The sequence below is a fragment of the Populus alba genome, chromosome 19 (genome assembly GCF_005239225.2).
Source record: "Populus alba chromosome 19, ASM523922v2, whole genome shotgun sequence".
NCBI lineage: Eukaryota > Viridiplantae > Streptophyta > Magnoliopsida > Malpighiales > Salicaceae > Populus > Populus alba.
This window is the reverse complement of record NC_133302.1, coordinates 3,507,586-3,535,219: the sequence shown is the minus strand read 5'-3', so window position 1 is coordinate 3,535,219 and position 27,634 is coordinate 3,507,586. Positions and strand designations below refer to the sequence as shown.

Genomic DNA, 27,634 nt, shown 5'->3' with positions numbered 1-27,634 from the left:
ATGGGGTGAGCGGCAAGGGAAATATAGAGGCTGTGGTGTTTGAATCGGCAGTAAGGGCAGGGAAGGGGCAGAGGCGGGTTGGGATGGATTTTGAGCTGTAAACAGTGGTGAGTGGGTGAGATTTGGGAGGATGGTAATAGGAGATGGTGTATGGGTTTGAGTGGGAACCTGTGCAATCTGTTCAGATGTATCAAACGAAAAAACATTTTCATGAAAACGGACATGACGGGAGATATACATTCGATGAGATTCAATATCAAAACATCTATAACCAAGGTGAGAGGGACTGTAGCCAAAAAATACACAAGGAGAAGACCGAAAATCCAATTTGTGATTATTATAGGGACGCAAGAAAGGAAAACATAGACATCCAAAAGTACGTAAAAATTGATAATCAGGAGACCGTTGAAACAAACAATCAAAAGGAGATCGATTATCAAGAACAAGAGTAGGCATACGATTAATGAGATAAACTGAAGCATCAAATGCATAATTCCAAAAACGAAAAGGAGCTTTACATTGACCTAGAAGAGTAAGACCGGTTTCCACAATATGCCTATGACGTCTTTCTACCATCCCATTTTGTTCGTGAGTATGTGGACATATCAGACGGTGATGAATACCAATAGTTTGGAAGAAAGTGGAGAGTTTGCGATACTCACCGCCCCAATCAGTTTGAACAGATTTTATTTTTAAAGAAAACTGACGTTCGACAAGAGTTTGAAATTGATGAAAAACAGAATAAACATAAGATTTTGCAACAAGTGGATAATACCATATATATTTTGTGTGCGCATCAACAAATATAACAAAATAACAATAATCATCCGAAGAAAAAAGGGGAGCAGGACCCCACACATCACTAAAAATTAATTCAAGCGGAGCAGAAGTTTTGTGACCAGTAGGTCGTAAAGACAAGCGTGACGATTTTCCTAAGGGACAACTTTGATATTGAAAATTAAGACTTTTGTTGTTACAAATGATCTTATTTTTCGAGACTAAAAATTTAAAAATGCGGGAGATAGGATGACCTAGGCGATGATGTCACAAATCAGCAGAGGCAGAGGTGCAGGGAGACCAATAGGCTTGAGGAGTTGACAGGACGGAAGACCTGAACTTGGACAAAGTATAGAGACCATCTTTACTCTGACCTGAGAGAAGGACTTCATTGGTGTTGAGATCCTTGACATAAAATAAAAAAGGGTGAAATTCAAAATAAACATTATTATCGAGACAAAATTTCTGAACAGAAAGCAGAGGTTTCGTGATTGCAGGAACATGTAGAACATTGGATAAAGTGAATGAACGATGTGGGTTATATATTTTTGTATGGCCAATATTAGATATGGAAAGTCCCTTACCATCACCAACATGCAAATTATCATTACCATTGTATGGTTCTGAAGCAGTCAAGGTTGCAAGGTCGGGTGTGACATGTTGGTTTGCACCGGTGTCCGGAAACCATTCAGTTGTACCTGCAGGATTATGGAGTGCCAAATTGGCACTATGTTGCTGACCATAGCTACGTTGCTGAAGTTGGGAACACTGAGGAGCAGTGTGTCCGAAGGCCTGGCATAGCTGGCAACTAGAATTGGATCCTCGGCGCTGCCAATTTCCTTGCCAGCTGCTGTGTCGATTTTCGTTGCTAGCTGCAGAATTGTAAGTGTTTTGAAAGTTACGAAAATCAGACCTGGAGCCAGTATTTCAAAACCCTCTGTGAGAGGTTTGTGGAGGACACCAGCTGCCATAGGAACGCCCCCTATTTCATCCAAACTGAGCAGAAGGCTGACGTTGAGACAGTAGTGCTGAAGGTGGGATGTTTGGCGTGGGCAGCAATTGTGCGTGAATGACAGCAGATCCCATAGAAAAATGAGAGGATTTATGGATAAATTCATGAGTTAGCAGATGACTAAGCAAATCTGCATATGATAGAGGATCTGCCCTTGTAATAAGACTTGTTGCTAAGTCCTTAAATTCTCCGCGAAGGCCACGAAATACATAGAGATTAAAATCGGTTAGAGAGATAGGCCGGCCAGCAGTTGCTAGCTCATCAAATAAAGTCTTAGCTTTTTGCAAAAATTGAGTTATCGAATCATCACCTTGTCGAAGGTCTTGAAGAGAGCCATGTAATTGCATAATACGGGAATTGGATGTAGAGGCTAGAGCTTGCTCAAGTGTGAGCCAGACCGAACATGAGGTTGGACAATCAACAACAAGATGAAGAACTTCCATGGATAGCGAAGAGAGCAAGGCACTTAGAATTAGTTGATCCTGTTGTTTCCAATGAAGAAAGGATTGAGATACCTGAAGAGTAGCACCATCGGCAGCAAGAATATGTGGAGAGGGGCAGGAGTTTGAACCATCATCAAAGCCAAAACTCCTTGGCCTAAGAGATATGGCTTCATCTGCATTCGCCAATACAAATAATTGGTGTTTGTTAATTTCAGAGAGATGACCTGATGAGTGTGGGAGAGGGACACAATTGCCACGACAGAGGCTGCTGTGGCTTCAGCAGAAGAAGATGGCAGCAGAGGAGCATTGTCCGGATTGAGAAGAGCATGGCCAATATTAGTATGTTGTGGCCACTGCAGAATTGAGGCTGAAGAAGAAAGCTGTCCTGCAGCTGAAGAAGCAATTTGCAAAAAAGGAGATGGGACAACTGGTGCTGCTGCAGAGGAGGAGAAAGCTGCCGGCTGAGAAGAATCCATTGCAAAGAAGGAGAAGAAGTGTTTTAGTTTATTTAGAGCTCTGATACCAAGTTGAGAATAACTGAATGTCTTGGGTTTGGCCTTAGCCAACCTTTTCTATTTATATATGTAGGGCAGAATACGGTAGTAACCATGGGGATTACAACATTGGATTAATCCTACATTACATTAATATCCTATGTATAGATATACATGATATATATTCTATAATAGTTTAGTTTGGGTTTTTTTTTAGGTTTTAATAACTAAACCGATCAATTTTTTGAAATTTTAATTTGTTTTTTTTATGATTTGTTTTTCAATTTTTTTGTAATTTTTGTAATTTAATTAATTTTTTAATACTTTTAGAACAAAAGTTTTTCCAGCTTCGGCTACTACTTCAGGTTTGTATAATAACATTGCCATCAAAACAAAACACACACTGACACTGGTGCCTTGAGTCAAAACATGCTAATATTTGCGGCAGCAATGGTTGATTTAGTAACTTATGTTCCTTATAATTTCTTATCTTCTTCTTCCTCCCACCACCATTTTAGCATCTTCTTCTTCCAAGTTCCAAGTCCTTTAGTTTTTTATACTTGGTTTATTTTCTAATTATTTTCAAATCCATGATAAAAAGAACTAAATAAATTAAATTAAAATCTCTTCATTTCCTTCTTTTCCATAGTAATCATTTCATCTATACATTTCAATTAATATTAAAAAATCAACTCAATTTAATAACTTAAATTATTAGGTGAGGTCCAAGATATAATTTATATTATTCTCTAACATATCTTATCAAGTAAAAATTCTTGAAATTTAAAAATTACAGGAACTCATGCAATTTTATGATTAATTTTTTATAAAATAAATAGAGATAGTAAAATTTAAATTTGTGACCGCCGCTTTTCATGTCATCCTCGAGAAAATTCAACATCCTTTCATGTTGAATAATTTATTAAATTTGACTCTTATTTTTTTATTGCTATTTTTAGTTTGGAATCATTTTTTCAATTGATTTTGTTTTATGATTTCACCCTTTTTTGTTCCCCCCCCTATCAATCCATGTTCTTTTAATTGTCAACTTGTTTAGCCTTGACAAGTTTTTTATTTTAAATCATAAATGATTTTATTTTAGGATTTCACTCGCCTTTGTTTTTTTTTCCTATCAAATTTAATCAATATTCTTTTTATTGTTATTTTTTTTTCCTTTGACAAGTTTTTAAAAATTGATATTTTTAAATCATAAACTTCTTGATTGGATTTGGATGAAGGGTTTCACGAGTTACAAGTTTTTAAAATTTAATCAAGTTTAGGATATTTGCTTGGGTTTGCTTTGTTTTTACAAATATTTTTCAATTTCACCCTATGAATTTTTATCTTTAAAATTTAGTTTCTATTCTTTTAATTGTATTTTATTTTATTTGGTTTTACTTTTTTAAAATTGCATCCTCCTTAAGTCTTTTATATTAAATTCTATCCTCATTATTTTTATTGCTTTTGCATGTTTTATTTTTAAATTTTTTTTTTACCGATCTCATTCTTCAAAAATTAAATTGATTGATAATTAGATTTTTGATTGAATCCTGGTTAAAGATTTAACGGGTTGCGACTTTTAGAAATTAAACTAGATTTAAGAGGTTTCTCGGGTTTGCTTGGTTTTTATTTTTGTTTTGTTTTGTTACTTTTTGTGCTTTGATTCTATTGGGTTAGACCTTAACAATTTCTTAATAATATTTCAAATTACAAATATTTTTCAAATTTCATCTTTTATGATATTTTAATCTTTCAAATTTGATTGTCATTCTTTTAATTGACATTTATTTTGTTTGGGATTATTTTTAAATTTTTTTTTCAAATTTTATCCTCATTGTGTTTTTTTTGTCAAATTTTATCCCCATTATTTTTATTGTTTTTTTTTTCTTTTGCATATTTTTTTATTAATAGTTTTCAGCGATTTCATCCTTCAAAATTAAATTTATTGAGATATAAGTTTTTTGGTTGAACCCAAGTCACAAATTACAGGTTTTAGATATTAGACCAGGTTTAGATAGTTCGACCCGGTTTTTCTTGGTTTTGTTTTCCTTTTTTCTTATTTTTAATCATTTTTTGGGTTTTCTTTTCTTTTCTTTGTTGTTTGATTCTATTTGGTTAACCCTTTATAATTGTTTTTCAATTTCACTCATACCTTTTTTTTAATCTATAAATGATCTATCAAATTATAAATATTTTTCAATTTTATCCCTTATGATTTTTTAACATTTCAGATTTAGTATTCATTATTTTAATTGTCATTTATTTTGTTTCGGAGTATTTTATTTTTTTTCTCAAATTTCAACCTCCTTGGGTGTTTTTTCTCTCAAGTTTTTATCTACATTCTTTTTGGTTTTTTTTTTCCAAGTTTTTTATTGATATTTTTTTCAATGATTTCGGTTCATGTGGATCAAAATTGTTTCATTGGCGATGTGTATAGTAATCCCTTGGAGTATATACATGCTGTGCTTAATTTATTATGAATTTCCTACTAATGTACGTACATTGAATGTGATCATGCACTGTAGAACGCTTTGATGTCACCACACTGGAATATGAATGCCCACAGCATAATCTACATCACCAGGGGAAATGGAAGGATTCAGATTGTTGGAGACAATGGACAAACGATATTTGACGGAGAAGTCCGCGAGGGTCAAGTAGTTACAGCACCACAAAGCTTTGCAGTAGTGAAGAAGGCAGGAAGCCAAGGGTTCGAGTGGGTATCATTTAAAACCAACGACAATGCATCAAGTGAGTCAATTGGCTGGACGTGTCTCCACCATCCGAGGCTTGCCGGTGGAAGTGGTGGCAAATTCATTCCAGATCTCAAGGGAAGATGCTAGGAGGCTTAAGAACAACAGGGAGGAAGTTAGCGTTTTTAGTCCTTCACAATCTGGAAGGAGTGATGAGATTGCATAAATGCAATTGTAAGCTGAACAAGCAAGAGGCCGTTTGTCTAAATCAGTAGAGAATGAAATAAGCCTAAGAGGGCATGTAATGTAGTCTTGTATGGAACCTTGTACTATGCATGTTTTACGCGGGAAATGAAATGTTTGCTTTTCTTTTTCTTGTTTTTTTTTTTTTTTTTTTCAAATTAACCTGTTCTATTTTGGTTTGGTTTGGTTTAATAGTTTTTTTAAAAAACTAGTTCAAACTAGTTTGACTCAATTTTTTTTAGTTTGAATTTGGTTTGATTTGATTTTTTTTTAGGTTTAAAAACACTAAACCGATCAAATTTTTTTAAATTTTAATTAGTTTTTTTTACGGTTTGTTTTTTAATTTTTTCAACTTAATTAATTTTTTAATTTTTTACTCATCCTACAAAGTTCTTCCAGCTTACGGCTGCTACTTCAGGTTTGTATAATAACATTGCCATCATACACACACACACTGGTGCCTTGAGTCAAACATACTGATATTAGCGGCAACAATGATTGATTTAATAACTTATGTTCCTTATAATTTCTTCCATCTTCTTCTTCCAAGTTCCAAGTTCCAAGTTCCAAGTCGTTTAGTTTTTTACACTTGGGTTTATTTTCTTATTTTTCAAATCCATGATAAAAAGAACTAAATAAATTAAATTAAAATCTCTTCATTTCCCTCTTTTTCATAATAATCATTTCATCTATACATTTCAATTAATATTAAAAAAATCAATTCATTTAATAATTTAAATTATTAGATGATGTTCAAGATATATAATTTATATTATTCTTTAACATATCCTCTCAAGTATAAAAATTCTTTAAATTTAAAATTTATATAAGCTCATGCTATCTTATGAATTAATTTTTATGAAATAAATAGAGATAGTAAGATTCAAAATTTGTGATCGCCGCTTGATTATCAAGATTATAATCTAAACTATTGAATATTATATTAAAATTTATGTAAAAAACAATGGTTCTCAACATGATTTTGGATGTTTATTAACTCTATTCGTATTATATTATTTTAAAAAATTGAAAAATGATTAGATATATATGAGAATTGTATTCCTCTCTCTCTTAGAAAATATTAGATCTACTACAGTTTCCTGAATAATTCATACAAAATTGGGCAATTAGAGTTGTGTTTACAATTTGCTACTTCATGAAGTGGGTGACGAAGTCTTTGCCTAAGCCAATTGCATAAGTGCTTACCTCATGACTGAACCTCTCCTTGCGCCCACAAAACTCAAATAAAATGGTTCAATTGGCATTGGTATTTTGCCGATGCTGCCATTGTTTTCTGCATGAGCATGACCTAAGCTGAGGGTGAGTTTAGAATGTCGGATGGTAAAATGCCCGATGTTGGTACAGGTATTAGATTTTAATATAAGAATAAAAAAAAATCACAGGGGCCCCATCAACTGCATTAAGTATCTTTAATTTGTGTTCATCTGTATACCTTGTATATTGGGGGTAAAGTGGTTTTATAAAAATTATATTTTTTTAAATTATATGGGGTTAGATTAGTAATTTTGTTTTATTTTTTACATTAAAAGTACTAATTTAACCTTAGAATAAAATAATGTAACACCTACTACCCAAAGATTTTTTTTTTTTGAAAAATAGAATAATTACTTTGATGCTTTTAAAGAAAAAATCAATTGAACTCTCACCCAATAACTTTTTTTTAAATCATTTTACATTTTTTTTTACTATAGTTTTCAAGGGTGCTCAGGGGAATTGTAAAAAAATTGTTGCAGTGTGCGCGGCATGTGGCAGCATGGGGCAGCATGTAGACAACCCCCACGCCATTCAAGTGGCGCAAAGGGGAGTCTAGCCACCAAACGCCAACTTGCGAGGCAGCATTTGAAAGGTCTCGACACCCTATGCTAGATGAGGCAGTGCGTGTTCCAAGATTCACAACTGTTTGACGCAACCATTTATTTTTCTTCTTTCTTCTCTCTCACCCTCCTAGATTTTCATGTCATCCTCGAGAAAATTCAACATCCTTTCATGTTAAATAATTTATTAAATTTGACTCTTATTTTTGTATTGCTATTTTTAGTTTGGAATCATTTTTTCAATTGATTTTATTTTATGATTTCACCCTTTTTTTGTTCCGCCCCCCCTATCAATCCATGTTCTTTTAATTGTCAACTTGTTTAGCCTTGACAAGTTTTTTATTTTAAATCATATAAATGATTTTATTTTAGGATTTTCACTCTCCTTTGTTTTTTTTCCTATCAAATTAATCAATATTCTTTTATTGTTATTATTTTTTTGCTTTGACAAGTTCTAAAAATTGATATTTTTAAATCATAAAACTTCTTGATTGGATTTGGCTGAAGGGTTTCACGAGTTACAAGTTTTTAAAATTTAATCAGTTTATGATATTTGCTTCGGTTTGCTTTGTTTTTACAAATATTTTTTAATTTCACTCCTATGAATTTTTATCTTTAAAATTTGGTTTCTATTCTGTTAAATTGTATTTTATTTTATTTGGTTTTATTTTTTTAAAATTGCATCCTCCTTGAGTCTTTTATATTAAATTTCTATCCTCATTATTTTTTATTGCTTTTGCATGTTTTATTTTTAAATATTTTTTTTTTACCGATTTCATCCTTCAAAATTAAATTCATTATCAATTAATCTCCTTGATTGAACTCAGGTTCAAGATTTCACTAGTTACAAGTTTTTAAAATTAGACTAGGTCTATGAGGTTTCGCCTAAGTTTTCTTGTTTTTTTTTTTTCTTTTTTGAAGTTTTATGTTTTCTTCTTCTTCTTCTTCTTTTTAAAGTTTTACTTTTTTATTGATTTTACTTCTATATATTCAGTTAACATTGATTTGTTTGATAATACGCTCAATTACGGTTTTTGTTATCTTTATTTTGTTAGTTTATTTGTTGTTGTTTTTCTTTCATAATACTTAAATTACCCACTTGATCTATTTACGCAAGACTTATATTTTCTTACATCAAAAAAAGAAAATTTGCTCAGCCAACAGCAAAACATGAACAACATATCAAGTGTCATCTATAGCTACTTCACTTTTTTCAATTGTATTTTTTAACTTAAATACATAGGCGCTCATATTTCTTCTTCTTCTTCTTCTTCTTTTCCTCGTTAACTTTTTGTCCATGGGGGGATCTTAATTTGTAGGTTTTAAACTGTCAAATATTCTTACCATGTTCTTTTCATTTCATTTGAATTGGAGTTCAAGAGTTTTTAGTCTTCAAACCATTTAGATCATTTATAACTGATTAGAGGAAGCCACAACAAATTTTGGTAGCACAAAAAGTCTCTAATGGAGGGATGATATTAGGGAAATCGCCTAGTACTTTGATGAACTTCAATCACACTTTATATTAGTCGAAAAACTTAATTAAACAAGTTTAATTAAGTGTTATAAGGATGAATAAGATATTGGCTAACCTCTTACAAAAAACTTATAAAATCCATTCTGAATTTTTTATTTTTTTTTTCCTCATTGGTGGATAATCTTAAATTGCATACATTTACACAAAACCCAAAAAAAATAATAATACAAAAACATACCAACCGGAAGAAACACATATACAGGACAAACTCAACTACAAACGATTGAAGCTGCTAGCCATGGAACAAATCCATAAAACAGTCCTTGTGCATCCCTCTATGTCTCTAAGCGTTCATCGAACATAACGCCCACCATTTACACCAAAGATGATCGAATCACCACGTACCCATGAAGAAAATGTACGTGTAAGCAAGAAAGAGCATTTGCAGACATGCGAATCGAAAGGACAAGTTTACATGCAGAAAGCATCAATAGAAACTCTAGTCCTAACTATTTTCGCCACGTCCAAAATCCTTAGCCCACACTATTTTGCCTATAAATACAAGGGCCCTTAATCATGCCATAACACAGTACCATACGAAAGAGTTTGAACAAGCATGTCTTCCTCTACTTTGTTTTCTCTTACACTTTGCTTTCTTGTTCTCTTCAATTGTGGCTTTGCTCAGATAGAGCAAGTGACCTCGCGACATGAGCAGCAACAAGCGCGACGACGCAGCTCTCAACATAGCGAATGCCAACTTCAGAGGATCAATGCCCTCGAGCCTGCTCGGAGGATTAAATCAGAGGCTGGTGTCACTGAAATTTGGGACGAAAACGATGAGCAGTTTGAATGTGCTGGTGTTGCAGTTATCCGCCATACCATTCACAAGCGAGGCCTCTTGTTGCCTGCATACACTAATACCCCTAAGCTTGTCTATGTAGAGCAAGGTATGCGCTTAAATATTATTTACCATTTCACAGTTACAATTAATTAATGTACTTCTGTTGGTGTCAATGTAGGAAGGGGCATTCAGGGAGCTGTATTCCCAGGCTGTCCAGAGACATTCCAATCATCAGGGCAGTATTCTCGAGATGGAAGTCAAAGCTCCGAAGACCAGCACCAGAAGGTTCGACAAGTAAGAGAGGGTGATGTAGTTGCCTTGCCTTCGGGAGTTGCTGATTGGTTTTATAACAATGGTGATTCACCTCTCGTTCTTGTTCAACTTCTCGACACAAGCAATCCTGCCAACCAGCTTGATCAGGATTTCAGGGTAAGAATTTCAAAAAATCAAGCTTGCGATATCATGTAATAAGCAAACAAGGATGACTTTATAAGCTAACATTAGTTGAGAATAATTAGGAGGCTTAACCTAATAGGTTAGCCAACCCTTTTTATATATATGAGTAGGGCAATATACAATAGTAAAGGTGGAGATTACCACATAAGAATATGACTATAATATTTCCTATATAATTACATTCTATAATACGCCCCCTCAAGCTGAGGGTGGAGGATCAACCCGAAGCTTGAATTTAAAAGCAGTAAATGAAGCAGCAGGAAGTGGCTTAGTGAAGACATCGGCAAGTTGATCCTGAGAGGAAATAAAACGAATCTGAATCTCCTTCTTCGCAACTCTATCTCGGACAAAATGATAATCAATCTCAATATGTTTTGTGCGAGCATGAAATATAGGGTTTGCGGACAAATACGTGGCACCAAGGTTGTCACACCAGATAATAGGAGCAGAATGAGTCGGAATCTGAAGATCCGTTAACAAGTACTGAAGCCAGATAACTTCAGCCGTGCCATCGGCTAAGGCTTTGTACTCAGCTTCCGTCGAAGAACGAGCAACAGTGCGTTGCTTACTCGATTTCCATGAAATTGGCGTCTGACCAAAGAACACAAGATAACCACCTGTAGACTTTCTATCCTCAATACTACCTGCCCAATCTGCATTTGTAAAACCGTGTAAAGCAAAGGAAGAGCTGCGAGTAATATGTAAACCATGTGATGCCGTACCACGGAGATAACGCAAGATGCGTTTCACGGCAGCCCAATGGGATTCTGTAGGAGCATGCATAAATTGACAGACCCGGTTAACAGCAAAGCAAATATCCGGGCGTGTGAAAGTGAGATATTGGAGAGCACCAACAAGTTGCCGAAAACGAGTAGCATCAGAAAACAATGGATCCGGCATAATGGTGGCTTTGGATGCCGAAATAGGAGTATCAACTGGTTTACAGGATAACATACCAGCTCGTGTGAGGATATCAAGTGTATATTTATGTTGACAAAGCATAAGTCCCAGACTAGTACACTGCACTTCAATACCCAATAAATAATGAACATCACCCAAATCCCGAAGTTTAAATTCGGAGCTCAGTAGCTGAATGAGTTGTTGTAGCAGAGTTTCATTATTACCCGTAAGCAGAATATCATCAACATAAACCAAAAGATAACAAATGTCACTACCAACCGAGAAGATAAACAATGAGGTATCCACTTTAGAAGCACGGAAACCAATGGATAATAGAAAATCATTCAGACGAGTGTACCAAGCCCGCGGAGCCTGTTTTAACCCATATAGAGATTTATGCAATCGACATACATGACCTGGGAGTGCAGAATCAACAAAACCTGGAGGTTGTTTCATGTAAACCTCTTCATCAAGGACTCCATTTAGAAATGCATTATGAATGTCAAGCTGATGAATTTTCCAACCACTCGAAACTGCAATGGAGAACACTAAGCGGACTGTTGCCTGTTTGATAACAGGACTAAAAGTTTCTGAGTAATCAATACCTTCTTGCTGAGTGAAGCCCCTAGCAACCAGGCGCGCCTTATACCTCTCAATGCTACCATCAGATTTGCGTTTAATTTTGTAGACCCATCAGCTACCAACAACATTCATGGACGGATGAAATGACACTAAAGGCCTGAATTTCCTCTAGCATAGCATTATGCCATGCCTCATATGTAACGCCCGGCGATTTTGTAAGCATTTAAAATTAATTTCCTACAATTTAGTATGTAAAAATACGAGTTTTTTTTTTTTTTTTTTGATTTATTTTACACTGTAACGGAATTTCTACCGAAATTTTGGCAGAGCCTCCCCTATACCGGGAGGTCCCAAGTTATCAACAACTCATCCTATACATATCTCATGTTCATTCCATCATCAACGCATATCCATATCGCATTGCGACCACAATTATTATTAATCATAATATTTTGCAAATCTAGGGATTCATTTCGAACATATAATTTACAACACAAAATAATAGTAATTAACTTGATTAAAAACATTAATATTACAAGCATAAATTCTAAAGGTCTCTATGATTAAGATAAAGGAACACTAACATTGTTCCTGTCATATAATTATCTAAAGAAAATACAACAACGTCCATTTCATCCCAGATTCACACAAAAGAAATAAGGATGCTAACCCTAAGCCATACAAAAGGATTGGACATGCTAATTCCTTAATTCATACAAAAGAACTAGACACCTAGGACACTACTCCTGACAGGAATGACAAAGACCTGCAACATCAAAATAAAGGAATAATTATATTAAATAAATGAAATACAACCAGATAATGGAGGGTCACCACTACATGTAACTACGCATATGTGTACTAACTCGATAGGGCATAATCATAATTGATCCGCAAAAGAAGATCCTTTACTACATCTAACGCCTATCCTTCCACAACCTACTTATGGTTTCCTTTTCGATTATCATACATTAATTTTTGTCTGATTTACCCTTTTTCTTATCCACCCCAAATTCTGAGGCAATCGTTGCCGACACTAATAACTCCTACTAGTGTCATTAGTCACCCTTACCAGGATAGACTAATCAATTCCTTAGCAATGCCGGCACCAACTTAATCGATCGATGCCATTGAGCTATTTCCAACCCAAAATAGTCAATCAATTCCTCTCCATCACTTGGAGATGTTTCCGGAAATGCCGATGCCAAGTTCTCTTGACATCATTAACTTCCTCCTCAGGAAGTTAATCAAGTTATAATGGGTTTGCCGATACAGACATTATTTGTTAGTATCATTAACTACTCGTGATACGAATAGTTAATCAAGCTCAATATTCATTATATTTCCATCAAGGTCATGCCGATGTTAACAATATTTGTTAACATCATTAGCCGCCCCTATTCTAGGTCGGCTAATCAAGTCCATAGGCGGCCGTTTTTCTTTTTCACATATACATAATATAAACCCATATCCGAACTCCGCATCTCGGAGTCTACGACCAAAATTCAGATTTCAAATCCATGTTTGTTTCACCGTATCTTTCCTTTTTTTTTAGTCATATTCACCGGGTGGGCATATTCATATAATAATATTATTTCTCGTGCTTGCAGGCAACATTCACATAGAATTAGTATTTGTTTCCTTGTCCGTAGGCAACATTCACATTGTAATAACATTTCTTGCTCATTGGCAATGTTCACACAATAATAATATTTCTCCTGCTTGTTGGTAACTTTCACGCAACAATATTTGTACTGCCCGTAGGCAGTGTTCACATAGCAATATTTCTCATGATACACATTAGTACAAAATACACATAATGTCTATCATATAACTAGCATTACAAGAATTTAAACAATTTAAAGAAGCAAGGGGGCAACCCTTACCTTGAACTCCTGTTGTACTTGCACGTGAGAAATCCGGTCCCACTCTGTATGCTTCTCCTACATTCCAGTAGAACATCCTGAATTAGTACTCAGACCCCTTTTCTGATTCATTCATCATATGTATTATTTCACATGCCCAATTAGTTTCGAAAACAAGTTCATGAATAAGCTATTTTTAGTCATCACTTTAATTCATTAAATCAACATCCATTCTCACTAATATTAAATGTCCAACCAACTCTTTCTTCTACCTTGGCCGAATATAGACCTTATTTCTATAATAAATCCTTTTGTGTTTATATTCAAGATAACATTATCAATTCTCATCTATATTGGCATGATATAATATGTTCCACATATTTCAAGTCAAATAGTATTACCACACATATTACATGTCCATCAAAATGATCAAGATTATTATTATTATTATTATTTTGCTAGAACTATTCATTAAGCACAACAACTAGATGAAAGAACTTTCTTCCTTGATATGGCTACTTGCTAACAATTCTTGGTCAAAACTTTCTAAACACTCATGTTAAATTTTCTTTTACTCAATACCAAGCATTGCTGAGCATGTCAAATGCCTTAAACCATAACCCTTCCCATGTTGTTTTCTTTTGCCGAACATGCTTAAATGAATTATAATGAATTTTCTTCAATTCCTTTCATTATCCACTCTAAGCAACATTACCTCACCTAAACATTTTCATATGGATATGATCATTAATAATTGTCTATCTAGAGATGTTCACATTACATATATAATTTTATTTGTGCCTCTTGCACATTTTCTTCTTTCAAACTAATACATATACCCACAAGTATATTCTTATGGTTTCTTACTCCTTTCATTGAACAATGTATATTAAGATGATATCAATACTTCCTTTAAAATATTGTCACTAAATGTTTATTTCTATTCTTCATACAAGGTTATTCAAAGTAATCATTTCTATTTTTCAAGCAACATTCACCAAACCAGAATTTCTGCCTTGAATTTCTTCTCTTGGCCGAAACTTGTGCTCCATGTCCTCATTAGTTCATTCATTTAAATCACATCATTTTCTTCATTTACAATGTATGTTATCATACATAAAACATATACCAATCTCTCAAACAAGAAATTATAAGGGATTCAACATTTTATTTCATACAATTTCAAAAGAACATCCACACTTTTAACCTCTGTTCCAGCCCTGTTTTCCTTAAATATTTGTTCAAGATCATGAATCATTGATATATATCTTCAATTTTCTCCTCCCCCATTCAAGTCCCCTTATGGCCGGCCCTAATCTAGGGTTTTCTCCTTAGTTTACATGAAGTTTTTCTTACTATACATTCTTTGAAATTTGTTCTTTCCTTTATAAAATTTATTGTTCACAATATTAGTTTTCAAAACATTAATATGCACAAAAATCCTAAGTTTTCATTTGGGTTGTTCACCCTTTTCAACAAAGCTCACTCAAGACAACAATGGAGATTGAAGGGTTTTTCTTACCATATGAATTAAGCAAGGATTAAGGATGATTTTTTTTTGACAACTCTATACGTGTTCTTCTTGTTCTCTTCCTTGGTTGATTCTTCTCCCCCTCTTTCTGCCTTTAGCCGTGAATCTCTCTCTCTCTCTTTCTACATCTCTATTTTGTGGTCTTTCTCCTCACTTTCACTCTTCATTCACTCTAGCACCGTATGGATGAAATGCAAGAGAACACTTTGCTGGATATTTTGTAAGAGAGGGGGCTGCTAGGGGCTGTCTTGGGCGGCAATAATGGGAGAGGTAAAGTGACAATCTTTTCTCCCAACTACTTGTACTCCCTCATAAATGAAATTAGGCCTTGTTTGGTTTGGTTGTTTTTTTTGTTTTTTTTCAAGGCCGGTTATTACATTTATTTTGGGTTGATAACCGGGTCAAATCTTCCCTTACATGCTCTTCTCCAAAACTCACTCATTTCACTTTTATTATTATTTTACTCTTTCTTATATATATTATTCACACTTATTGACTCTTACAAAGTTGTTGTTGGGTGAAACTTTTAAATGGGTTTCATGTCAGGTTTTATAAAAGAAAACTTCATCTCTTAAAACTCGTCTTCATTTTTTCTAATATTATAAATTTTAATCCAAAAATTTATAACGTTCATTATGACTTCCACCATACTTTTAAATTTATCTATAGAGCTTATTCTCTCTCTTACCCGTTGTATTTATTATTATTTTATATTATTTATTCATTTCTTTTAATATTAAGTCTTCATTACTCATTGGGGTTATTCTTTTTTTTTTCTTTTTTTCTGCGATTCTATGTTCATGCGAGGGTTTACATTCTTCCCTCCTTGTAAAATTTCGTCCTCGAAATTTTGTCTCTTGTTTAAACTTTAACTCCAAATTTAACTCATTATATACTTATCTCATCCTCACTATTTCCTTTCAACCATGTTTCTTCTGTGTGCGTAGATTTGGGCACCTATAAGCATCTACTTGCTCTGATCTTGGTGTACGGGGTTTTTTTTTTTTTTTTTTTTTTTCAACCATTATGATCTCACCATTACACCGTAAAGAACTAAATTAAACTGTACTATTATGTGTTTGTTTTATAGCAGTAATCCTTATGTAGAATCCCACCATTAAAGCTATTATCTTCTTCATACGATTATATTAGTAGGATTCAACCACCATTCTTACACTAACAAGACATCATTATAGCCTTTAATCGCACATCATCATGCTATTTAGCATAATCTCTGTTTGTCCGTAGCTTATTTATCAGACAATTGCCTCAAAATAATGATTTTTTTCTTCCTCACCCCACACACACTCTCTTAAACATCAAAAGGGGAAGGTCATGTAAGGGAGTTCTGATGGAGAAAACACAAGAAGAGGGGTGCTCTTGGGAGCTGTCTGGTTGGCCCTGTTTGGGAGAGGAAGAGTCAATTTCTTTTGACTCGTGGTATTTATATCTCCCCTTAAATAAACCGAGGCCTTGTTTCATCTTGATGCACGTCGCTCCAGTTATTAAACCCTTCTCATACTTGTAATATTACTATATACGATCATCGTTGGCTTAGTTTTATGTAGTATAACGAATCTTATCCCTTTTTTTTTTTTTTTATGTTTTAAATACTCTTATCCGACAGTCGCTGGTTACATCCCGTGTCATAAAATTTCATTTTCTTTTCTCTAGTCTATTTTAAACAAATTCAACAGCAGGTTTCCTCGTAATTTCAACATATTGGTCCCTTCTATAACTTATTTTCCCACCAATTGTGTTTTCCCACGGAACAATTAAACACCTACTAACATCATTCCATCCTAATCAATATGGCTTAAACCTTTTTCTATACCTCTACAGTCGAAACCCAAATCAAGAACCATGGGTTTCTCCTCTTCTTTCCTTATCCTTTCCAAACCCAATACATGTTCATTGCACTATATAGTGGTATAGTAATTTTATTTATTCATTGATCATGCATCACTCATTCTATAAATTCCCTTCGAAGATGATACTTCATTGGAATTTATGTTTTGACACTCATTACAACATGTAATTCTATGTTCCTTCTAGTTCGCATCATCCAATGACATGTATTATATACGTGTTGTTAGATTAACTAAGAAAATAATCATGATCGTGGTTGTTGTTGTTGTTTTTTTTTTTTTTTTTCCAGAATGTAAGTATGTATTAAGATCAAAAGTAACCATACCAGATAATTAGAAAGTTCAAGTTCATATACATATACGAAATATAATGAAAACTAAAAGGGAACAAACTCCCAATTAGAACAGAACCGAATACAGCCAGGTCATACATGCATTTGCCAACTATCCGGGAAGCAGTGAATGAGAAGCAAATATATGGTATTCAATAAAAACAAAGAGGGAACATGCTCCCAGCAAAAGGCTAGACACGCAAGGCCAAACATCCCATGGTGAGCAGCAAAAGGTTAAGGAAGAAACCAAACAAGGATTGCAGGTGTTAAAATTAACCCAATCAGCATCAGTAGACAAAAGTGAGGCATTATCCACAGCAGCAGCAACAACAATAGAAGCTAGAGCATGGAGCAAGTAATGAACAACGCTGAGCACAAGGAAGCCCGACTACAAAAGAAGCAGCTAGAACACACGCAGAAATGGATGAAGCGGCCATATAAATCAATCCAGCAGCAGAGTTCTCAAAGCCGAATGATGAGAAGGCAGCAGCAATCATCACCTGCAACAGTTACCCCAACAGACCAGCAGAACGGCTGGAAGATGAAGGGATACCTATGAATGCTCCAGATGGAGCGCCACTAGAACAAAACAGAGACAGCAGAAATATTTGCAAAAGGCAGCAATAATAGCAATATGCAGGCCCAGTGACCTGCACCAGCAGCAGAAAAAAATGGCACCAGTAGGAGACAGCAGCATCCAGGCTATAAAAGCCAAAGCTGACCAGGACATCAGCATCCCTACCAAAACAGAAATGCTCCAGAGACCACGCAACATGTGGCAACAACAGACACACAGGACTATTAGCTGTCCAGCATATGAGCAGGCTCTCATATGCCAATGGCGAAGGAAGAGTCAACCAGAACTACATCATTGAAATAAAAGCAAGCCATGCAGCTGCAGCAGAGGCCAGAGCATAACCACAACAGCCCGACAAGAGTCAGTAGTAAGACTCTGCATCAGCCAACATTGATAAGAAATGATTCTGTTCATGAAAGTGTAAGACCATATAGAATAAAACTTGAAATTTGCGAAAGACATCAGCATCTGAATGGCAAGTGCATTCAACCACCATTCTTTCTTTCTTTTTTTTTTTTTTTTCCTGGTTCTGAGGTTAGATACTTCAAAAGGTAAGTTCATCGTTTATTCCAGTCATATGTTAACCTTTGCCCCATATCAATAATACCCGTATGAAACTTTTACCATCCATTATGTCCTGTACCTATTTTAGAATTCATTATATTCCTAGTTACAACCCTTTTTATACTACTCTTTGAGCAAGACTTGGCACAATTATTGCTTTAAGTATGAAATACCAGAAACAGGTCCACTTCCCATGCACATTTTGAGACACACCTTGATTCAACTTATTAGTCACAATAACATTTATTTGTGCCTAGACAATTAAGTATTCACTGTAATCTTCATACATTTTCATTTCTCCCCAATCCCTTTCATTAGGACATCTAACATCGTATTGTATCACTATTTCATTGATATTCTGGTTTTGTTCCATTTCAGGAATTCCAACTATCATCTGTCACATTATCAAGCAAGTTTCCAACATTTAACATTTGTTACTGATACCACTGTCACACATTGATAATTCATTTCTTTATTTACCAGCTTCACGACAATCAAGCATCACTTTTTTTTTTTTTGCTAGTATTATAAGCATATATATAACCCAAAGATCATTCGTGCTATCACGAGATATATAGTTAGTCACACCCTTCATGTTATTTAGTCTACTGAATCATAACCACGCTCTGATACCAATTGTAACGCCCGGCGATTTTGTAAGCATTTAAAATTAATTTCCTACAATTTAGTATGTAAAAAATACGAGTTTTTTTTTTTTTTTTTTGATTTATTTTACACTGTAACGGAATTTCTACCGAAATTTTGGCAGAGCCTCCCCTATACCGGGAGGTCCCAAGTTATCAACAACTCATCCTATACATATCTCATGTTCATTCCATCATCAACGCATATCCATATCGCATTGCGACCACAATTATTATTAATCATAATATTTTGCAAATCTAGGGATTCATTTCGAACATATAATTTACAACACAAAATAATAGTAATTAACTTGATTAAAAACATTAATATTACAAGCATAAATTCTAAAGGTCTCTATGATTAAGATAAAGGAACACTAACATTGTTCCTGTCATATAATTATCTAAAGAAAATACAACAACGTCCATTTCATCCCAGATTCACACAAAAGAAATAAGGATGCTAACCCTAAGCCATACAAAAGGATTGGACATGCTAATTCCTTAATTCATACAAAAGAACTAGACACCTAGGACACTACTCCTGACAGGAATGACAAAGACCTGCAACATCAAAATAAAGGAATAATTATATTAAATAAATGAAATACAACCAGATAATGGAGGGTCACCACTACATGTAACTACGCATATGTGTACTAACTCGATAGGGCATAATCATAATTGATCCGCAAAAGAAGATCCTTTACTACATCTAACGCCTATCCTTCCACAACCTACTTATGGTTTCCTTTTCGATTATCATACATTAATTTTTGTCTGATTTACCCTTTTTCTTATCCGCCCCAAATTCTGAGGCAATCGTTGCCGACACTAATAACTCCTACTAGTGTCATTAGTCACCCTTACCAGGATAGACTAATCAATTCCTTAGCAATGCCGGCACCAACTTAATCGATCGATGCCATTGAGCTATTTCCAACCCAAAATAGTCAATCAATTCCTCTCCATCACTTGGAGATGTTTCCGGAAATGCCGATGCCAAGTTCTCTTGACATCATTAACTTCCTCCTCAGGAAGTTAATCAAGTTATAATGGGTTTGCCGATACAGACATTATTTGTTAGTATCATTAACTACTCGTGATACGAATAGTTAATCAAGCTCAATATTCATTATATTTCCATCAAGGTCATGCCGATGTTAACAATATTTGTTAACATCATTAGCCGCCCCTATTCTAGGTCGGCTAATCAAGTCCATAGGCGGCCGTTTTTCTTTTTCACATATACATAATATAAACCCATATCCGAACTCCGCATCTCGGAGTCTACGACCAAAAATTCAGATTTCAAATCCATGTTTGTTTCACCGTATCTTTCCTTTTTTTTTAAGTCATATTCACCGGGTGGGCATATTCATATAATAATATTATTTCTCGTGCTTGCAGGCAACATTCACATAGAATTAGTATTTGTTTCCTTGTCCGTAGGCAACATTCACATTGTAATAACATTTCTTGCTCATTGGCAATGTTCACACAATAATAATATTTCTCCTGCTTGTTGGTAACTTTCACGCAACAATATTTGACTGCCCGTAGGCAGTGTTCACATAGCAATATTTCTCTCATGATACACATTAGTACAAAATACACATAATGTCTATCATATAACTAGCATTACAAGAATTTAAACAATTTAAAGAAGCAAGGGGGCAACCCTTACCTTGAACTCCTGTTGTACTTGCACGTGAGAAAATCCGGTCCCACTCTGTATGCTTCTCCTACATTCCAGTAGAACATCCTGAATTAGTACTCAGACCCCTTTTCTGATTCATTCATCATATGTATTATTTCACATGCCCAATTAGTTTCGAAACAAGTTCATGAATAAGCTATTTTTAGTCATCACTTTAATTCATTAAATCAACATCCATTCTCACTAATATTAAATGTCCAACCAACTCTTTCTTCTACCTTGGCCGAATATAGACCTTATTTCTATAATAAATCCTTTTGTGTTTATATTCAAGATAACATTATCAATTCTCATCTATATTGGCATGATATAATATGTTCCACATATTTCAAGTCAAATAGTATTACCACACATATTACATGTCCATCAAAATGATCAAGATTATTATTATTATTATTATTTTGCTAGAACTATTCATTAAGCACAACAACTAGATGAAAGAACTTTCTTCCTTGATATGGCTACTTGCTAACAATTCTTGGTCAAAACTTTCTAAACACTCATGTTAAATTTTCTTTTACTCAATACCAAGCATTGCTGAGCATGTCAAATGCCTTAAACCATAACCCTTCCCATGTTGTTTTCTTTTTGCCGAACATGCTTAAATGAATTATAATGAATTTTCTTCAATTCCTTTCATTATCCACTCTAAGCAACATTACCTCACCTAAACATTTTCATATGGATATGATCATTAATAATTGTCTATCTAGAGATGTTCACATTACATATATAATTTTATTTGTGCCTCTTGCACATTTTCTTCTTTCAAACTAATACATATACCCACAAGTATATTCTTATGGTTTCTTACTCCTTTCATTGAACAATGTATATTAAGATGATATCAATACTTCCTTTAAAATATTGTCACTAAATGTTTATTTCTATTCTTCATACAAGGTTATTCAAAGTAATCATTTCTATTTTTCAAGCAACATTCACCAAACCAGAATTTCTGCCTTGAATTTCTTCTCTTGGCCGAAACTTGTGCTCCATGTCCTCATTAGTTCATTCATTTAAATCACATCATTTTCTTCATTTACAATGTATGTTATCATACATAAAACATATACCAATCTCTCAAACAAGAAATTATAAGGGATTCAACATTTATTCATACAATTTCAAAGAACATCCACACTTTTAACCTCTGTTCCAGCCCTGTTTTCCTTAAATATTTGTTCAAGATCATGAATCATTGATATATATATCTTCAATTTTCTCCTCCCCCCCTTCAAGTCCCCTTATGGCCGGCCCTAATCTAGGGTTTTCTCCTTAGTTTACATGAAGTTTTTCTTACTATACATTCTTTGAAATTTGTTCTTTCCTTTATAAAATTTATTGTTCACAATATTAGTTTTCAAAACATTAATATGCACAAAAATCCTAAGTTTTCATTTGGGTTGTTCACCCTTTTCAACAAAGCTCACTCAAGACAACAATGGAGATTGAAGGGTTTTTTTTACCATATGAATTAAGCAAGGATTAAGGATGATTTTTTTTTGACAACTCTATACGTGTTCTTCTTGTTCTCTTCCTTGGTTGATTCTTCTCCCCCTCTTTCTGCCTTTAGCCGTGAATCTCTCTCTCTCTCTTTCTACATCTCTATTTTGTGGTCTTTCTCCTCACTTTCACTCTTCATTCACTCTAGCACCGTATGGATGAAATGCAAGAGAACACTTTGCTGGATATTTTGTAAGAGAGGGGGCTGCTAGGGGCTGTCTTGGGCGGCAATAAATGGGAGAGGTAAAGTGACAATCTTTTTCTCCCAACTACTTGTACTCCCCTCATAAATGAAAATTAGGCCTTGTTTGGTTTGGTTGTTTTTTTTGTTTTTTTTCAAGGCCGGTTATTACATTTATTTTGGGTTGATAACCGGGTCAAATCTTCCCTTACATGCTCTTCTCCAAAACTCACTCATTTTCACTTTTATTATTATTTTACTCTTTCTTATATATATTATTCACACTTATTGACTCTTACAAAGTTGTTGTTGGTGAAACTTTTAAATGGGTTTCATGTCAGGTTTTATAAAAGAAAACTTCATCTCTTAAAACTCGTCTTCATTTTTGCTAATATTATAAATTTTAATCCAAAATTTATAACGTTCATTATGACTTCCACCATACTTTTAAATTTATCTATAGAGCTTATTCTCTCTCTCTTACCCGTTGTATTTATTATTATTTATATTATTTATTCATTTCTTTTAATATTAAGTCTTCATTACTCATTGGGGTTATTCTTTTTTTTTCTTTTTTTTCTGCGATTCTATGTTCATGCGAGGGTTTACATCATATCTGTTAGCATCAGGAAAAATAAGTGGCTCATGCGAGGGAGGAGAAGATACCCGACTGAAGGAAGCAGCAGAGGTGGCTGCCGTGGTGGTGATCAGCGCTGTCTTGGGCTGTCTCGGACGAAGAACCATGGGGTGTTTAGGAGCAGCGGGACATGGAGTAGCAACACCTGTACCTGGAATGTGCTGAAGAGGATAAGAGGAGAGATCAACACAAAGTTGCAGACCAGGAGGTGAAGCTGGGGAGGTGCGGGGTTGTGCCGCAACTGAATCCTGCAAGTCAGAACCTGTTCCTGCACAATAATAATTGGAAAGACAAACATGTGGTGATAGTATGGTTGTGTGGGGTGGTGAGGCAGGGTCGGCTAAATCAACGGGCAGGGGAGCAAGCTGGGGGGTTGCGGCAAGGGGCAAAGGTGAGTTGTGTGTTTTGCCGAGTTGGGAAGGAAGAGGCTAAAAACAGGAAGGGGGTTGCAGTGATGGAAGATAGGTAGGTGGAGTGGGGGGAACCGGGGGTGTTGTTACCTGTTCAGACTTTTGAAAAGGAAAGACACATTCATGAAAACGAACATGATGGGAGACATAGACACGACCAGACTCTAAATCAAGACACCGATAACCAAGATGAGACGAGCTATAGCCTAAAAACACACAAGGAGAAGACCGAAAATCTAATTTATGAGCATGATATGTACGTAAAAATGGAAAACAAAGACACCCAAAAGTGCGTAGAAAATTATAATCAGGAGTGCGATGAAACAGACACGCAAAAGGAGATTTATTTTGAAGAACAGGAGTAGGCATGCGATTAATAAGATAGACCGATGATTCCATAGCATAATTCCAAAAACGCAATGGGGCATTACACTGTCCTAAAAGGGTTAGGCCTGTTTCGACAATATGTCTATGACGACGTTCAACTGTGCCATTTTGTTCATGAGTATGAGGACAAATTAATCGATGATGAATACCAATTGTTTGAAAAAATGTATTTAATTTATGATATTCACCACCCCAATCAGTTTGAACAGATTTAATTTTAAGAGAAAACTGACGCTCAACAAGTGTCTGAAAACGTTGAAACGTGGAAAATACATCAGATTTCGCAACAAGCGGATAATACCAGATATATTTAGTGTGCGCATCAACAAAGATAACAAAATAACGAAAACCATCAGAAGAAAACATTGGAGCATGGCCCCAAACATCACTAAAAATTAATTCAAGTGGGGTAGAAGTTTTGTGACCCGTCGGTCGTAATGACAAACGGGATGACTTGCCTAAAGAACTTGCTTGACATTGAGTAAAAGCTCGTTTAGACGTACAAATAATTTTATTATCAGAAACTAACAAATTTAGAATGCGAGGAGTTGGATGACCTAAACGACGATGCCACAAGTCGGCAGTCGCGGAAATGCAAGGAGACCAAAAAGCTTGAGGAACTGACGTAGCCGAGGACTCAGAGAGAACATAAAGACCATCATGACTCCGACCGGAAAGAAGAACTTCCTTGGTGACGAGATCCTTCACATAAAACACAGAATCGTGAAATTCAAAATAAACATGATTATCACGACAGAATTTCTGAACAGATAACAACGGTTTGGTAATGTGAGGCACACGAAGAACATTAGTTAATGTAAACAAGCGTTTGGGGGAATATAAAGTAGTATGTCCAACATGGGATATGTCAAGGGCCTTACCATCACCAACATGCAAGAAATCATTACCAAGATAAGGAGCAGAATCAGTTAGAGTTGCAAGATCAGGCGTCACATGTTGATTCGCGCCGGTGTCGGGAAACCAAGTCGTTGCAGCAGAATCATTCGCAACAGCAAGGTGAGCAGAGGGCTGCTGTGTGCTGCTGCGAAACTGATAGCATTGAAGAGCTGAATGGCCAGGAATGGAACATAATTGGCAGCGGACATGTCCAGACCACTGCCCCTGATTTGGCCGAAAATCTGCAGCAGAGGTGCGCCTGTTCTGCCACTGATTTTGCCTCCAATCTGCAGCGGAGTGACCTCTGTTTGGGGCCTGAAATCGGTTGGTGTTTGAGCGCCAATTACCTCTAGAACATCCCCTGTTTCGGCTGTGATTAGTCATGGCATAATAAGCAGAATTCAGAGGTGTTGGCAGCAATGGTGGTTGCTGCGGTAGAGAAGAAGAAGACAGCAGTGATGAAGAGGATGAACCGACAGCCATGGAGTGAAAAGAGTTCTTGTGCAGAAACTCATGGGTAAGGAGATGGCTATGAAGATCAGCATACGATAGCGGTTCAGCCTTGGTTATGAGACTAGTTACCAAGTCTTTGAACTCACCGCGAAGTCCACGAAACACATAGAGATTGAAATCTTCAAGGGACATTGGGCGACCAGCAGCAGCCAATTCGTCAAATAACGATTTGGCTTGCTGCATATACATACTAACCGATGCATCACCTTGCCGAAGGTCTTGAAAGGAGCCATGTAGTTGCATGATCCGAGAATTAGATGTAGAGGCAAGTGCCTTCTCAAGCGTGCGCCAAACACAATGTGAAGTAGAACAATCGACGACAAGATGCAGCACATCCACGGAAAGAGAGGAGAGAAGAGCACTCAAAATAAGTTGATCTTGTTGCTTCCAACGAAGAAAAGAGGGGCTGATGGCAGAAGAAGAATCAGCCGAAGCATTAATCATATGAGATGGAGGACACGGCAAGGAGCCGTCAACAAACTGAAAAACACCTTGACCAAGGAGATATGGCTTCATTTGCATTCTCCAATAAAGATAGTTGGTGTTCGTAAGTTTCAACGACACAACATGGTGGGTGTTTGATAGAGGAACCATTGGAGATTGTGTTCCCATAAGAGGCAGAGGAACGGCAGAGCCAGCAGCAGGAGGAGAGTCCATGGGGGAGAAAATTAGGGTCGGCTGCAAAGAGAGAAAATATTAGGAGGCTCTGATACCAAGTTGAGAATAATTAGGAGGCTTAACCTAATAGGTTAGCCAACCCTTTCTATATATATGAGTAGGGCAATATACAATAGTAAAGGTGGAGATTACCAAATAAGAATATGACTACAATATTTCCTATATAATTACATTCTATAATAACATTAATGTACCATTTCAGAATTTCTTCCTTGCTGGCAACCCACAACGAGAATTGCAAAGCCAAAGAAGCTCATACCAGAGAGACCAGTTTGAAGGTCAACGTGGACGCCAAGACGAAGATGAAAGTCGGAGACACCAGCAAGACAGAAACCGCAATGTCTTCGGCGGCTTCGATGAGCAAATCCTGGCAGAAGCTTTCAACATTAACACCAGACTAGCAAGAAGCATGAGGAACGAAAAAGATAACAGAGGCATCATTGTCCGAGCTGAGCATGAGCTTCAGGTGGTAAGTCCACATCAGAGCCGAGAGGAAGAAGAACGTGAAATTGAATACCGAGGGGGACGAGGTGGCAGATTCAATGGCATAGAGGAAACTTTCTGCACTGCTAGGTTGAAGCACAACATCAATGACCGAGAACGTGCTGATTTCTTTAATCCACGCGCTGGACGCCTCACCACTGTCAACAGCCTCAATCTCCCTATCCTTCGATCTGTCCAGCTTAGTGTTGAGAGAGGTGTACTCTACCCGGTAAGAAAGTCTATGCACCCTTCATTGAATTTTTTTTCTTGACATTACAACAATTTCTCTTGTTACAAAAAAAAAAAAAAAAACTCACAAACTGGGTTCATGTGGATCAAAATTGTTTCATTGGCGATGTATATAGTAATCCCTTGTAGTATATACATGCTGTGCTTAATTTATTGTGAATTTCCTACTAATGTACGTACATTGAATGTGATCATGCACTGTAGAACGCTATGATGTCACCGCATTGGAATATGAATGCACACAGCATAATCTACATCACCAGGGGAAATGGAAGGATTCAGATTGTTGGAGACAATGGACAAACGATATTTGATGGAGAAGTCCGCGAGGGTCAAGTAGTTACAGCACCACAAAGCTTTGCAGTAGTGAAGAAGGCAGGAAGCCAAGGGTTCGAGTGGGTATCATTTAAAACCAACGACAATGCACAAGTGAGTCAATTGGCTGGACGTGTCTCCACCATCCGAGGCTTGCCGGTGGAAGTGGTGGCAAATTCATTCCAGATCTCAAGGGAAGATGCTAGGAGGCTTAAGAACAACAGGGAGGAAGTTAGCGTTTTTAGTCCTTCACAATCTGGAAGGAGTGATGAGATTGCATGAATGCAATTGTAAGCTGAACAAGCAAGAGGCTGTTTGTCTAAATCAGTAGACAATGAAATAAGCCTAAGAGGGCATGTGATGTAGTCTTGTATGGAACCTTGTACGATGCATGTTTTATGCGGGAAATGAAATGTTTGCTTTCTTTTCTTGATATTGTTTTTTATTTATTTATTCAAGCCAATCAATTCCGGTTTAATTCGGTTTAATGTTTTTAAAATAAAAACCGGTTTTAAACTAGTTTG

At 35.7% G+C, this 27,634-nt stretch overlaps 1 protein-coding gene and 1 long non-coding RNA gene across 2 annotated transcripts; one reads left to right on the top strand and one right to left on the bottom strand.

Annotated features, from left to right (window-relative positions):
- Positions 1-9,580: 9,580 nt before the first annotated feature.
- On the top strand, positions 9,581-27,419 carry LOC118052607 (legumin B). Its single transcript, XM_035063604.2, has 4 exons — positions 9,581-9,921; positions 9,994-10,244; positions 26,266-26,775; positions 27,000-27,419. Exons 1-4 carry the CDS (start codon positions 9,591-9,593, stop codon positions 27,390-27,392), a joined length of 1,485 nt encoding a protein of 494 aa, XP_034919495.1. The 5' UTR covers positions 9,581-9,590; the 3' UTR covers positions 27,393-27,419.
- Positions 12,295-15,401, bottom strand: LOC118052614 (uncharacterized). The gene is made up of 3 exons (XR_004688220.2): positions 15,141-15,401; positions 13,640-13,696; positions 12,295-12,519 (listed from the first exon to the last, which is right to left on the bottom strand). It is a non-coding gene; the product is annotated as an uncharacterized lncRNA (long non-coding RNA).
- Positions 27,420-27,634: the final 215 nt, after the last annotated feature.